Source organism: Cinclus cinclus, chromosome Z, assembly GCF_963662255.1.
Source record: "Cinclus cinclus chromosome Z, bCinCin1.1, whole genome shotgun sequence".
In the NCBI taxonomy this organism is placed as follows: domain Eukaryota; kingdom Metazoa; phylum Chordata; class Aves; order Passeriformes; family Cinclidae; genus Cinclus; species Cinclus cinclus.
This window is the reverse complement of record NC_085084.1, coordinates 39,608,036-39,624,213: the sequence shown is the minus strand read 5'-3', so window position 1 is coordinate 39,624,213 and position 16,178 is coordinate 39,608,036. Positions and strand designations below refer to the sequence as shown.

Genomic DNA, 16,178 nt, shown 5'->3' with positions numbered 1-16,178 from the left:
AAAGAACACAGATTTAGGCCTGTGTCTCACTTTTTGAAAATGTTGTCTGCTATTCCTCTTGGAAAACTTTTGCATTGAGAACTTCTAGCCTTTGATCTTCTTGAAATTAGCTAGGGACCATTCCAGCAGTTCTTGTTTGAAGGTTTTGTTGCAAAGTTGAACAATATATAACAACAATAAAACACAATGTAAATTCTCCTTTTCACACCCGTATCCATGGAAAGGTCCTCTGGTGCTCTGTTGTGCTCATTTGGGAAGCCAGAACCTTCTCTTGAAGATGTTTCTGTTGCCCACAACATAAACACTGGTTCAAAATAGTTGTTCTGTTTGGAACAGCACCCGAAGTCCTGGCCTAATTGTTCCATTGAGTAGAAAAATGTTTTATCAGTGCTGAACGTTTTATATGGACTATGCTTTCTTAGATGGCTGAACTTCAAGAAAATCCTAAGATCCTGTTGCATGGTTACCAGTAAGACATATGTTACTGTCTGGGCCTGTTCATGGCATTGCAAGATTAGGTTGTTTACTCTAGCAACCTCATGGTCTTGATTTGTTCACACTTACAGGAATTGCGCATGTAATGACATCAGTTTTTCAGAAAGAGGGGGAGGCATTCCAGCCAATTAAAAATATGTGTTCTGAATGATTCAATTCCACAAAAAGAGAAAAAAAAAAAAAGTATACAAGCACTGTTGAGAGTATGTTTGGTATTCTAAATTTCTAAGGCAAGTTACTTCTGGAAGCAATCTGTAAATCTGTTGTTGAGTTTAGTCCTGAGTTATACATGGCCTGTAGTAGAGAGGACAAATAAAATAAATACTGAAGGGTAATAGGAACCTATAAGAATTTTTCTTTCATCTAAACAGCACTCCGAAGACCATCTTTGAGCACTGAGTGAAAAAAACATGGCAGCTAAATCCCAGGTCATTAATACCAAGTTTGTTTAGTTTCTGTAATTGTGGGTCAGGAGAATAGAAAGTGCTTCTAAGTGTTGTCCTTGAAGCTGTGAAAGATAGGTAGTCTTCAGCAGTTTTACTAGCTTACTCCTTACAGTCACAAACACAGTGAACTTTCATAATTTCTACATTTTTTACATGCTTTCTATAGTTAGAAAGCCAAATTGTTTCCTTTCTAAGAGAATTTTCCTGTACAGATGTTAAGAAGTGTAAAAAAATAAGTGTGTTTTATTAACCTCAGTATTTTAGTTTTGCTTCAACTACATTTGAGATTATCAGGTGGAAAGGAAGGAGGAGGAAGTGGATCAAACTATTTTAGCAGAAGATTATTTAAAACAAACAAACAAAATGACAACTAAATCATTAGTTGCAGATATTGAATTTTAAAAGTATAGCTAGTCTCAGCCCAGGAAATCCTAGTTTCAAGTTTTTTTGCTTTGCAACTTGGTTATTCTTGTAATACAATCTTCAGATGGTTCTGTTAATTGTCTTGTCAAGTAAGTATTCAGCAAAAGAAGGAAACTGTTGCTACCAGTGTACTGGTTAGTCAGTTCTGTAAATTGGAAGGTGAGTATACTCTAAGAGAAATCAGGATTGTTAGTATTTCCTTTTCATTTGGATCATTTTTCCCAATGATTTTGAAGCTGGGAATTGCCAACTGAAGAAATGCTGAGGAAGAGACAGGTAGGAATGCTAAGTGTAGCAGGTTGAAAATGGGGGTGGGGGGGTGTTTTTTTGGATTCAACTTTGCTTCAGGACCGTAGAAACCTGAAATTAGACAAAGGGCTAGTCCCTCATTCTGTTTCTTGAAGTAAAAAAGTATCTGGTGAAGATTTGATACATGAAGGTTTTAGGAACAAACTTTGTTAACATTGACAAAATCTTTAACAAAGATGGAATTAAAAAAAAAAAAGTGTAATGCTTCTCTAGTAATGTGCAAATATGGATCACCAGTTCAAAGATTTTCTATACAAGAATGCATTTGGTGAAAACTTGGGAGATTCCTGCACGACAGGGAGGAATCCCAGTAGGCTTAGATGGGGAGTTCTCAGGACGAGTGCAGCTGCAGGTTCATAGCCACATAATTAACCCTATAGAAAGATGGGAGCAAGTTCCAGCAACATCTTGGAAGTGTCCAGATGTGCATTAAAAGCTATCCTGAGTAATGGGAACAATCTATACCACTGCTGGTCTTACTGCATTCAGCACATACTGGGATGTTTATTTCTGCTGCAGTCAGTGGAAACATAAAAGTTGCATTTTACACTGTAAATCAGTGTAAATTACTCAGACAAAGGCTATGTGTTAGTGCAGTCTACTACAAGTAAATGGGTTCCACTTCTTCCAGCAGTGCTGTAAGTAGTGTTCCTTTGATTCAACCATCATCCTTCTGCAATAAGAACAGAATGAAAATTTAATTAATTGCTTCTAAAGCCTTGTTTTTATAGCTCCTATTTGAAAAAGGGTAGGTTTGTGTATTCCCACTTAAATTCTGCATCACAATTGAAAACTTTCAGTGTCTTCTGTTTGGCCCTTGTTTGGTAAGACACACTGCAAGAATTTGGCATAAAATGTTAGTGTGAGTTTGTTGTCAGCAGAGACAGAGATCAAATTCTTCACTGCCTTTACCTGTGTCAGCATCTTTTTGTCTGACTTGAGGCAAACTGCATGTCTTCTAAGTGACTTGGGTGATCCTGCTACAGAAAAGATGCTCCCTCTACTTGAAATGCTGGTTTTGAGGAAAAAATACCCAAATAGAAATAATACAAAGACCATGGGAAATATGTAACTCGTAAGTTACCTAAAGTAGTTTCCATTTCCTTCTGTTTCATTGACTTCTATTGTTCTTGTCTACTGGGCGGATCCCTCATATAACCTGCCTCTGCTTATGGCTTCAATCCAGTCTTTCTTACAGAAGTGGTCCAAGTTTGAGAATTTGCCTCATTTTTGTCTCTTCAATTTTAAAGCAACAGTTCTGAAAGGGATTTAGTCTGCTCTGAAGGCTGCAGATGGTGGGTTAAACCTGCTTTTGCTATTTTCAGTCCATGCCAAAATCAGACTTCTCCTTCCTGTGTGTGCAGGAGCTCCTCATAGTAGGCGGGTTCAGGCTTCCAGGCTCTGGTGTTGCCAATCCCAGCTTTCTGTTGAAGGCTCACCAGACTTCTAAGGAGCTGCATCACACTGGAGCAAGAAATCCTGCTTTCTTCTCAACACTTGGCCTCCTGGATCATTACCATGACAAAGGAGGATTATTGACTTTGATAGTCATGATGCTTTTGATTTAAGGCCCGTTTTGATTTGGAGCAATGGTCTCCTCCAGGTGAAGAGCAAGAAGAGAAGCATGCTTTTGAAAAGGAGGAGAGAAAGGGAAAGAATTGGCTGAAGAGGCTGAATGGAAGCTGTAATGGATGCAGTTAGTCTCTGGGAAGGACCCCAAAGCAGCCCATGATTCCTTAAGACAATTAAAAGCAAATTGTCTGGCTGAACGATCCCAGAGCAAGGAAGATGCTCCCCAGACTATAATTCAAGGGTCTGAATGGCCCTCAAAAACTGAGAGCAGAAAGAAAATAAACCCTGAAGATGAGGCAAATGATGGAACAGATGTGAGTGCTTTTGTTGGAAAGTCTTGGAGGCTAGCGGGATGGCGATAGGCTAATTTGAGGCAAATAATGCCAGGTTCCTTTCATATGCAGAACAGCACTTTGATCCAATGTGGATGAAAGTACTGAAAAGTGGAGAGGATGGCAGGGGGGGTCTTTTGTCTTTGACAAAAAAGGCATCTGCCAGGCTCTCTCTTTTCCCCACCCCCTTAGCCTAGCAGGCCACTCCAACAATGCTAGCAAAGGGGACAAGTGTCTCCTGAAAGCTGAAGAAATCTCCAGGAGGAGAATGAGTTTTGCAGCAATATGTATACTAGAGAGCTTAATCGATTTTTTCCACAGTACAAAAAGGGAGAGTGTTGGGGGAAAACAGAGATCACAGTGAAAATGGGAGGTGGGAGATAAAAAATCCCTTTCTAATAAACTTGTTACTTTTGTTCTCTGAATACATCTTTTCAGAAGATGCTTTGATGCTAGTATGAATACACTTAATGGAGCAGAGTAAGATAGAGTTGCTGGAGGGGGTGTGTGAAATAAAGAAGAATGGTTTTGCAAGGAGGATGAATGTAGAGTGATTTCTGAGGATTCCAACACAGGAAAGATCTTGGAAATAGTAAAATAATGTAATGCAAGAGATACTTGCAAGACAGATGTGTACTTTCTGTGCCACTTGCTGGAGGAGCTCAGATCTACCCACGTTCTTGTGTTTGATTTCTAAGCAAAATTGAAAACTTCTTTTCAACCTTTCCATATTCACTGTTTTCTTAACTGGTTAGAATTACCAGCAATGAAAGCACTGCAGGATCGAATGGGGATTTCGGAAGGCAAGCAATATTTGTGGCTAGCAAATATAGCAATTTCAGACCAGCTGCTGATCTGGTTCCTGCTTCTCATGTTCTGTTGACTTTCTTCAGCTTTTTGCATCTGGTAAACAAGACTGAGGCCCAATTTGCAGAGTTTGATGGCTGTGGTCTTCTTTAAGCATCACTTTGCACCTAGTCTGATATTTTCTTTGAGAAGCAATGACAGATAATGGGTTATCAACTTCTGAGCAAAAAAATCTTTAAGAACAGGATCTCCTTTTTCTTGAGATCCTGACAGTGTTTATCCATTACTATTTAATGAAGATAACCTTCTCACCAGGGCAGAGCTTTAAGCAACATCTGATATTGCAAACAGTTCCTGCCCCTTTACCCCCACATCCCCTGCTCTTTCTGCTGAGGAGTTTAAATTCCCTCAAGAAGGTAGGAGTGATAGAGGAGTTGAGAAGTATCAGATTGCTTTGAGAGGCTGTATGGCAAATTGCAGTCCTGTGTAGTTCTCAATATGTGTGCCATCCCTCCAGTAGATACCACCGTTCTGTTCAGTCCAGCTGATGTAGAGAGTATTTTTGACAGTAGAATTTCCTGAACTCCAGCTGTGCAAAGCCTGAGGCATGAATTACTGTAACTCATTAGGGAGGGCTAATTGTCAAGGACATTGATGCTCTCTTGATTTCTACCTCTTTGTTGTATCTTGATTTTCTTCCTTCTGGTGTAGAAGGACTTGAGCTGGTGCTGCTGTCGTCAAAGGAGTGGAGACCACCTCTATCCCTCACAGCACCAAGGTGGAGGCCCACTCTCTTCAGGTTGTTCTTGTATTACTTCTCCCTCGTGTACTATATACAGTGATAGGATGCAGGTCTAGGTCTGAGTGAGGAAAGATGCAGCTTGGGGGGAAGTCTGAGCTGCCAGGGAACAGTCTGTAGTCCTCTGTGGCAAGGGAAAACAGCTGATGCACTGCTACACAAACCACCAATATGGCCATGGAGTCCAAGGTAGGTTGCTGGGTGCTGTGTCCCCAGGCAGTTGTGGTTAGGATAGGATGTAGGAGTCTTGAGCAGTGAGCTGGGACGTTTGCTGAGATGAAACATGAACAACCTCATTGTAAAGGGTCTTTTGTGTTTTCCCATTTGGGAAGCAAGCCCTTCAGCTGCTGCCATCCTGAAATTTCTTCATGTGTCCAATATTAACTCTCACACCTCCAACCAGAAAGGTATACTCTTAGCAAAGGCCCTAGAGCCACCAAAGCTGCCTCACTGGGACAGTTTTTTTTGTCATTCCAGCAGTAAGATTAGAGATGTGGAACAAGAGGGAGTGAGTTGCTTCTATTCCTATGAAATGCATGCCGTGATCCTCCATAACTGTAGGTCATCATGGAAATTTATGCTGTGCTTTTGGGGTAGATTTATGTAGCTCTCTGCATCTTACTGCATGCTCACAGGAAGGAAGATGCCTGTATGGCTTGGACTGGCTGCTACAGTCCAGGCCCAGTCTGTTTGGAGGCAAGACTGAATCTATTTCATTTGGAGAACATCACAAGGGAGGAGGAAAGAGGTCTGTATGGACCTGAAGGTAGCATGCACAGCAAGTGACAGCATGAGTACAGGCTGCAGGAATACAGCAGAGAGGGGAATATCGGCTTTTTTCTCACGTCTCACCCAGCAAGCTGGTGCTTTCTCCCTGGAAGCCAGTTACCCTCTGCTGGTTTGTGTTTGGATGAAAATCAAACAGTAAAGATTGCAAAGCCTCTTTGATGTGCTTAGACTTTACTGAGGCAGAGCCACCTGACCAGCTCAGGAGGCTGTTACATTTCCTGACTGCTATCTGGACAGGGACAGTCTGGTCATTGTTTCAAATCTGGAAAAGGACATACTGCTTTAATGGTAAATAATCAAGCAGATGGTGCCCAATAGCTTAAAAATAGGCCATTCCCACAGAAGGGCTTTCAGCTGGACTGATTGTACATATTGACATTTTCCTGGCATGATCTAGCAGTCCCATATAGAAATCCCATATTTTCAGCATGGATTTGGCTTGTCTCTAAGTGAATGTTGTCTGGTCATTAGCATTCACTGGGAGTTCTCTGAAGCCAAACAAATGGAAAATGATGACTTTGGAGTATGATAAACCCCAGCCCACATGCAAACCTTTGTTCAGACATAAAGGGATTTCAATTTGGTTTTGTTCAATTTACTTTAGCATCTCACAGAGGTCCTTTGCAAGATGGCCACTGCTTAGTGTGATGTAAGTTGCCTTAGTGTCTGGTTGGAGTTAATATTTTAGTTGAGTGCAGTTTGTACCAGCAAAGTGAATTCTCTCCTTTTTTGCAAACATGAGGTACGAGTGTGTGCTGCTATTCACCCTCCCAGAATTAATGCTACATTATGTGCTTTCATATTGGGTTACATACACAGTGATTTGAATCCAAAGAGATAAGCCTAGCTGTATTGGGGAAAGCATGATTTCAAGTCCAGTGGAATTTGCACCCCTCTGCAGAAGACAGATAGTTGTGCTGTGGAGAGAAGTTGCACCTATTTGTTTCCACATCTGCTCTGTAATCCACATCTGTAATCCCAAAATTTGGTTTACATAGTCTCAGTACATTGAGTATGCTGACTCATGTGTGAGTTTCATAGTGTTGGCTAATACTTTCAGTTCTGGGGTGCCTTTGAGGGTATTTGAGGAAAACGTCCAGGAGGAGTTAATTACACGGAGAGTAACCAGAGCTTAGAAAATAACACTCTCATGAGTAAGTTTTAAAAAACTTAAAGCAGTATCTGAGCTTACTTCCTTTAAAAATAAAAATAATAAATGAGTAGATTGTTAGAAAGAAAGCTTGTTACAGTTGTCCAGTTTTGTTATGAAAACCAGTAGTAGCATAAGTATGAAGAGATGGTAGTGTTTTATTTGCCAGGTGCTGACAAAGGACTGCTCCCTGCACAGGGACTATACAGCTCTATGTCTCAGCAAAGGTTCCCACAGGCATCCTATATTCAACCTGGGGAATTTCTACTCAAGTCTTTCCTTGGCTTTCCACCTTTCTGGGGCTTGGTGGCTGCTGCCTAACTAGAGGTACAGAGATTCTGCATCTGCTTGGCTTCAGAGACACCTGTTGGTCTAAAGTGCTCTCTTGTCCCTTTTAAGTGGCTGCCATCCTCAGGGCTGTGCATTGCCCAAGGCAGGGGGCAGTTGGATCGGTGACCAGTGTCTGGGCCCTGAGGCCACCACCATGGGAGAGCCCTGCTGTGCTGGAGGTGTTGAAGCAGCCATATCTGGAGGGTGATCTTCTCTCTTTAAGGACAACAGGAAGGTCCCTGGTGGTAGGAGCTGTGGCAGCCAGATAGTTTTCCGTGAGGCAAAGGGGATGGGAATGTTTGTGTTCCCAGGGGAAAACTGAGGAGGAAGGAATGCTGGCTGCACCCTGCCTGTGGAGGCAGCCAGCTGGGAGAGGCTAGTGCTGAGCAGCTGCAAGGAGAGCAGCTTCCCGTGTCCCCCAGTAGCCACCACTCTTCCCTGGCCCGCTCCAGAGAGCCATTCCTGCCTAAAAAAGATGCAGTGTCTAAGAGGAGACACAAAGCAGGAAGCAACAGCCTGTGGCTGTTCTTGCAGATGAGGACAGAAGAGCAAACAAGGAGAAGCCATGCTTAATTTAGGTTGGTGGCTGAGGAGCTGTGGGGGTAGGAGCCTGTCAGGCCCTGGGGCTCTGTGGTGGTCAGGTAGACTGTCATTTAAGGGAGCAAGATTGTCCCTGCCTCAGCCTGCCCTTTTGTGTCACCTGTCTTAATCAAGTCACAGGAAAACCCTATGGAGTTAAATGTGGTGAGTCCATTCCCTCTGAGCAGCCAGGATCCAAGGTGTGAGTACCTGTGGAGCCATAGGAGGCATGGGATGGTGATGTGTAGACTGGCAGGCTCAGAGCAGGAGCAGCTTCCGAGAGCCTTCAGCAGGTGGCTGTCTGTCTGTGACCTTCTCATGGGATGAAAAGAGAACTTACCAGGAACTCTGTCTTTTCCTCCCTTCTCCCCCTCCCTCAGGTGGTCTTTGCTTTGAATCAGACTCTCTTGCAGCAGGAGAGCCTCCGAGCAGGCAGTTTCCAGATCCCTTATACGACAGAAGACCTTATCAAGCATTACAACTGTGGGGACCTCAGCTCCATCATCTTCAGCCATGACACCTCTCAAGTGAGTCTTGCCACTGCAGCCCTTGTCCTACACACATCTCCCTGTAGTGCTAACCCCTGTAACATGTGTGCTTGTCTCTCCTTAGGCAGGTCTTTCTGGGTGAGGGCCAGGGGCATGTTGCTGACTCCCTGGAACATCTGCTTTCCCAAGTCTTGTGTTCCAGGAGTCTGCGCCACCTTGGCCCCTCTCTTACACACAAGCAGTGAAGGTGCACCTGCTTTCCCTTTTGGATGAGTGCCATGTTTACTTAAGCATCAAAGCTCTATGAGCGAATAATTTGCTTTCTTAAGGATCCTGTGGAATTGCAGTAGCTTAGGTATGAGTAAACTTAATGCCAACAGAGAGCAACAGCAGGCTCTCTTGTGCTGTTAGGAATAGGAACAGAGAAATGGACTTGTGACTTGGACACTTGTGTAAGGCTGGCCAAGTTACAGGCTTTTTAAGATTTCCTATCAGTGTGACTGTGTGCTATGGACAAGGCCCAAAGAAGAGAAATGGAGTGAAACAAAGGAAAGATAGGTTTAGATTGAATGTGAAGGAAAAGAGACCTTCTGAGACCTCACAGACTTGGGTTTATGGAGATGGTTTCCTAAGCAGCACAATGGAATGCAACACTGATCTTTAAACCATGATAAAATGCCCAGCAGGGACCAATTTGGCCTGTTTGGGCTGTTAGATTAACTAACCTCAGGCTGAGACATCAGGAGGCCTCTCTGTTCTTGTCTGTGAGATGTTGCCTGGCAATTTGTGCACATCAGTGAAAACACAGGCTCTATCCTTAGAGTGCTGAAAAGGCAGGTGTTGATACCTGAGCTTTCTGTGCTGAATAACCCTTTTGCTATGATATTTTGTTGCATGCGGTGCAGTGCTGAGGAGCTGCAGAGTCAACCCTTGCTTCCCTGGTGCCATGCTTTGTGCGTGTGCTGCTGCCTTCCTGTTCTGCACACCCACCCTCCTGCAGGCGCAGGCATCCTGGTCATTAATGCTGCCTAGCTTCTACACCCAGCATTCCATGCATAGGTTTCAAAGGATTTCTCAGAGGAGACCAGCATTTTAAGAGGGTGCAGATGCTCCATCACAATCCTGTGGAGATGATACAGACTGCAGACATTGCCCTTAGGTCCTTGGAGAGAGCAGCTCTTTCTCACACATGCATGTTGCCAAGGGAACAACTGTCCCTTACTTAATGTGAGAGGCTCCACCTCAGGGCACTCTCCTTGGCAGCAGAGCTGAATTCTGATAGATTACAACACTGTCAGTTTATGCTTTAAGCAGAACTTCTCAGTTAGTTTTATTTGTCTCCATGCTTGCCCAGTAGATGTTTACCTGTGGGCCAACTACCCTTTGGAAAGATTCTGTCATAGTCTCTGAGTGGGTCCTAAGTCTCTTTGTCTGCTGCAGCCTTGCAGGGGAAAGCACCTGGCTCATTAGTGGCTATTCTCTTCAGAAATCACCACTTGCGCCCCCTTTAGTTAGCGTCCCCATAAGTGAATGCCTAAAGCTACTTGTCAAGAAGCCAGGATTGCTGCAACAATTGCAGACCCAAATTTTCTCTACACTGGCAAGAGGTCAGGGTAGTGTACAGCCACAGCTGTCCTTGGGAGCCCTGGGGGAGGAAGCCAGCATTTAAAAAAATACCATCAGGACAGGGCAACTGGAGGTGGTAATGCATTCTTTCCTGACAAAATCCGGCCCTTTTAAAGTTTCGGGATTTTTTTAACTACTTCAAATTGAACAGTTACTCTTTGGCAGCCTGAAGGCTCTGATACCAGTCAAATTCTCTTAGAAGAGCGTAATTGTCATTATAGTTACGGCAATTTAAGAAAGAGGTATGTAGCTAAAGGCAGTTAGGGGCAAACACTTCAACTAAGCAATCAAGATTCAGGATCTTCAGTGTGGCAAAATGATAGTATTTGTTGGCTTTGAATAAAAGAAAATCCATCTGGCTAGTTTACAAAATGATGCATTGAGAGAAATTAAGCACCATCTATCGGTAGAAGTTTGCTAAGTATTTTTTTATCTTGCTTTGGGTTTTTTTCTACTGGCTTTGCCTTGAGGGAAAAGGCAGTTTCTACACTCTACGTGGAGCAAGAATGCCTGTGCATGATGGCTGCCTGTGAAATAAATTCCCGTTTCATGAAGACTTTTTTTTCTACCTTAGGTCCCAAATTTCATTAATGCTTCACTTCCAGCCCATGAACGCATTACTGCCCAAGAAATAGACAGCTACTTCCGGCAGGAGCTCATCTACAAACGAAATGAGCGAATGGGCAGGAGGGTGAAGGCCCTGCTGGAAGAGCACCCAGACAAGAGTTTCTTCTTTGCATTTGGAGCTGGTATGTGACTGTGGTTCCATTCAACCTCAATTCCTCCTTTCTGTGCCCTTTAGAAGCATTTTGCAAATGCTTGCCTCAGTTTAAAGAGGGGTCAGTACTTTTATTGTGGTGGACATGGAACTCAGCTTTTCCCCAGTAGTTGTACCCTAGTAGGAAAACCTTTTCAGTGTAGGAGTGTTTTTCCTCAGCGTGAAAAGACCTCACAGTGCATGTGCATACTGCAATAGGTGTGAATTACAGACTTATTTGTTGGATGCAAAGGTGAAGATGAGTCAACTACAATGCATGCACAGGAGCAACTGGTCATAGACCTACACACATATTTATTGTCTGGGCCACCAATGCAAGAGGACGGGAGGAAGAGGGAGCTGAGATGAAAGGCAGCACGTCTGAGGCTGCATCAGTGCTTGAATTAACCTTTCAAGGACATGTCTAAAAGAAAAATATGCCAATTGTGTACTAAGGGACTCAATAAATGCAAGAGAAGGATCAAGACACAATTTCACTTTTCTCTTCCTCCTGGAGCCCCTTACCTCTTTCACTGTGCTTCCACAAGAAAGTTATTTCTACTTCTGTCTTGGAGCAGTGCAGTAGGCCTAGTAGGGAAAAGCCTTCTCCATTTTCTGCCTCTTAGCAGTCAGCAGGACTCTACAGGCACATCCAGCAGCATATCCAACTCAAAGTTAGCATCTGCACTTCAGACTAGGGCCGGATGGAGGGTATGGATGCAATTGTTTTGCCGTGACTCCCATCCTTTGTTTTGTCTCCAGGAAAAGGAAGAAGTTAGGATCAGTGTTAGAAAAGGCAAGTGCTAATTCCCAGAAAAGTATTACATCCCTTCTGCCATGAGCCATATGGCCTTTGGGAAAGGGGGAAAACTGAGACTGGTGTCAGTATCCATGTGTGGTTTTCCAGTCTCAGTGCATACTGTTTTAGTGAGGATGAAAGATCAAGACAAGGCAAGGAAAATATTTACTTAAACACTAAAAGCATTTGCATTCAGAGTCAGTGAGAATTTCTGTACTTACAGCAGGGAGTTTGGGTTACAAACTTAGCATAACAAGGGCCCAGTATGTGAGAGCCGGGATGTCAGGAAAGGTAGCTGAACATGTTTGTTCAGATGTGTATTAAGATTATTACCTGTAGTCTTCCTGCAGTATCTCTGCTCTGTGCAACTGGCTGTCACAAAGAACAGTGAAGCAGGCCTTGGTTGTGTAGATTCTGATCATGTCTTTCTGTAGGCTAAGACCAGGGCATTGCTGCACTCCACTGCTGAAGTTCTGACCATTTGAACCTGCTGCACAGATGTTTCTGATGAAAGCATGCACCAGCCCCAAGTCCAGGTTGTTCTATTGCAAGTAGTTACTCTTCTGTCAGGAGGCTGGTTGCAGATATTTGGGCTTTGGTTACTGCATCACGGCTTGAGTGATGAGTAGCCCTTGTAAGCAGACACATGTGTTGCTCTGACATGTCCCAAGAGCAAGATCCTTTGAGAAGAGAGACCTTCTTCCCCTCTTTGCACACACTCTGAATCCCAGCTGCTGGGATTCAGCTGGGATTCAGCTGCAAATCACGTCTTTAGATGGTTTCATTTGTTTCTCCTCCCATCAATTTCTTTCTGTTCCTGCCCTTCTGCCCCAGACTGTCTTCACTGTCATTGGTGTGCTTAGCACTGTCCCAGAGTCCAGAAGCACTGCAGGACCAGGACAGATCCCTGTCCTTCTTCATTTCTCAGCTTTCTTGTTCTCAGCTTTCATGATGGTACTAAAATCCTTTCCCAGGCTTCCTGGAATCTTGCTTTTCTTTTTCCTTTTATTTTCCCAGTTCCCCCTTTTCTGTCCCCTGATTGCCAGCATTTCTATACTGCAGCATTCCCAGGAGCCTTGTGCCTAGATGAGTACCCTTGATCTTTGGCTTATGTGTAGATGGCTTGATCTCCAAGCACCTTGTATGCTCTTCTCATGCTTTTCCATCATGCTTTTGAACCTAGACAGTTTCCCTGTCTTCTCTGGGGACTTTGGACTGATTTTTAAATTGTCTCTAATTACTCTCTGGCTTTAATATCAGTCTGTCTTCTGTTCTCATCTGCTCTTCCAAACAGTTCTGTTCAAAGGATAGTGCCAGCCTCCCACATTTAGCAGCACAATTCTTGATTATGCCCTTGTTTGACTGCATGAGGTTTTTTGGTGGGTTTTTGTTTGTTTGTTTGTTTCATTTGATTCTTATTAAGTGTCTAAATGAGAAGTAGCATCACAGGATCTATTGCAGAAAACAGATAAACTTCTACAGATTTCTGAGGTTTCCTGAGTGCATATTGCAATTATGAATGCAGTCTTTCATTGTTTTCCAGCAAGCTAATTCAGTCTTTTGCTTATGCAGATTGCTGTATGTGATAGATAATTATGTGGAAGAGTTATTTTTATGCCAGCAAAAAATGAAGATGAATAAATATCTGATCAGTTTTAAGCATTGCTTGGAATTGTACTGCTGTTAATTACTGTGAAAAGGTTCCAGGAAAGTGCTCATACACAGCAGATTAGAATGAGTAGTAGGAAAAGAGAAGAAAAAAAAAAGGCTACAGGAATGGAAATAAATAATGACTGTGTGGTGGTTTGCCCTCTTCTGAACAAAACTGGAGAAAGCATTTTCTAGCATTTCCTAGCTTATAAATGGCAGGACAAAGTTGTATTAAAATGGTAGTAGGACATTTAAGGGTTGCCCAATTAGAAGGGGAGAGAAGACTTTGAACTGTTTTCAGTTTTCATTGTTTTCACCCTCTTTTTTATGTATTTATTTTTAAATTTATTTATTTTTGAATCAGCTAGGCTTTTTGTAAGGAAAGTTCAATTTTTCCATTAACAAAATACCATTGAAAGAACAACTTTAATCATCAATTATATGCAAACAAGATGATGGGTGACTGTGGGATTACATATACCTCCTCTTGTTGTTTAAACTACTCTTGGTATTTTTATTTTAAATTGAGGAAAATCAGAAAGTACTGATTTATTTTATATTCTAACTGGACTGATAGGATTTAGAGATGTGTAATACATTGTGCAAAAGAAGACTCCTCTCTTTTGAGGTTGTGATATAGCCACATGGCTATAGATGTTGACTTCTTACATGGAATTACATGTGGTAATTTGGGCCATAATCAATTTGATCATTAGATTCAGCACATTTTATGCCTTTTTAAAAATCAGTCAGGCAAACTCTCTTTTTTTTTTGCAGTCAAAAATGCTGCACAGTCAGAACTCATTTCTGGAACTATTTTTGTTTGGAAGTAATTTGCACCCAAGTGGAGAACTAAAAAATAACAGATTTTGCTGAAAAGATACAAAACACTTTGCTTCTGGCCAGAGTGCAAACAAGGAAAATTTGAAGCCAAAATAAGTCTCTTTGAGGGAATTTGAGGAAAGCATGGGAATAGAGAGTTGGCAATGCCAGCAGCATTCCACTATGTTCAGTAAAGATTTATCTTAATTGTGGACAGGCCTTTATGTATGGCAGCACCAGTGTTACAAGCCAGGCCTACTCCCTGTTGCCAGTGGTGGAACTTCTGAAGCAAAGCCAGCTGTAGTCTTTCACCAGCAGCCTTCCTTCCATATGCATTTTTAATTTCTCTGAATCCTTGAGTAGCACATTAAGGATCTGGATACTGAACCAATGGAAGTGATGGCACATTTGATTCCACAGCCAGCCAGCCAGGCAGTGCTGTAGGTTTCTGGTTTGTTTAGGAAGGGAACACTGACATAGTGAGAACTGCATTGTCCTGTGGAGGGTTTTACCACTTGTCCAGGTTTTACAAGAGTGCTGCATACTGGCTAAACCTTCCTGGAGTCAAGGGATAGTTGATACTGACAGAGAGCTCTGACTCATCCCTCTAGATGATATAGATCATATAGAGAAAGCAGTTTTCTTAGGACTGGAGTATGAGCAAGGATGAAGATTCCAGAATCTCTCTGGGTAATTTCTGCTAGTATTTAATCATGAAAGATGCTTTTTCATGTTCAAGTGGGGCTTCCTATATACCAATTTTTGTCTGTTGCCTCTTGTCCTTTCATGGGGCATCACAGCTGGGAAAAGTTCTGTTCTATTTTGCAACCTCCTATCAGGTATTTATGCATATGTTTTGGCCCCCAAGCCTTCTCTTGTCCCAGGAGAATAGTCTCAGCCTCTCCTGGTAGGACACATGTTTCTAATTGTTTCATCATCTTTGTGGGCCTTTGCAGCACTGCCTCCAGTATGTCCTCATCTCTTTCAAACTGGGAAGCTCAGAGCTAGACACTGGATGGACTCACATATGTGTTACCAGGGCTGAGGAGCAGGGAAGGATCACCCCCCTCAATCTGCTGGCAGCAATTCTCCTCATGCAGCTCAGGACACTGGCTGCCACTGGCTGCCTTTGCCACAAGGACACATTGCTGGCTTAATGCCTACCTGATGACCACCAAGACACCACATCTTTTTCTGCCTAACTAGTCTTTGGCCAGTTGGTGCTCAGCCTGTTGTGGTGCCTGGAGCTATTCCAGCCCATGTGCAGAACTTGATTTGCTGAACTTTATGAACCAGGTTTCCCCTTATCATAAATCCATACTGACCACTCCCAACCATTTGTTTATCCCTGACACATTTTGAAATTTTTTGCAGACTAATTTGCCCCACTGAGGAGTTTTTAATTTCCCAGATCCTTCTTCCTGCTCTTCTTGAAGACAAGAGTTACACTTGCTTTCTTTCAGTCCTCAGGGACCTTCCCCACTTGCCATGACCTTTTGAAGGTAATTGAGAGTGGCCCCCAGTGACATTAAGCAAGGTCACAAAGTTCCTTTGGATGTATCTATCCTACAGGGACTTGAACATGGCTGGTCTGTTTGAATGTTCCTTAACCTGATCCTTTTCCCCCCACTGTGATCCTTCTTTGCCTTGCATCTTCCTCCTAGTCGGAGGAACCTGAGATTCCTGAAGGTTAGTTTCACCACTAAATAAAGTAACAAAGACATTTAGTACTTAGCCTTTTCCGCATTCTTTGTCATCAGATCTTCTGCCCCCTTCAGTGCTTAGATTATATTTATCTAGTCTACATTTTGCTGCTGATGTGTCGGTAGAGGTATTCCATGTTGCCCTTGATGTTTCTAACAAGATTCAGGTCTAGATGGGTTTTTCTTCAGCATGATCATTTTATTCGATTTAGTTCCTTTAGCTTACTTACAGTTTCTGTTGAAGGGGCTGAAGAATAAGAGAGAAAAAAAGTATTGAGGTTTTTATTATGTAGGAGGAAGCA

At 42.8% G+C, this 16,178-nt stretch overlaps 1 protein-coding gene across 1 annotated transcript in view; it reads left to right on the top strand.

Moving 5' to 3' along the window:
• Positions 1–16,178, top strand: part of TRABD2A (TraB domain containing 2A) — a 78,768-nt gene that overhangs the window by 43,779 nt on the left and 18,811 nt on the right. The window contains exons 3-4 of the mRNA XM_062513341.1: positions 8,412–8,558; positions 10,720–10,894. Coding sequence (XP_062369325.1) covers positions 8,412–8,558; positions 10,720–10,894 — 322 coding nt within the window. The remainder of the gene's footprint in view (positions 1–8,411; positions 8,559–10,719; positions 10,895–16,178) is intronic.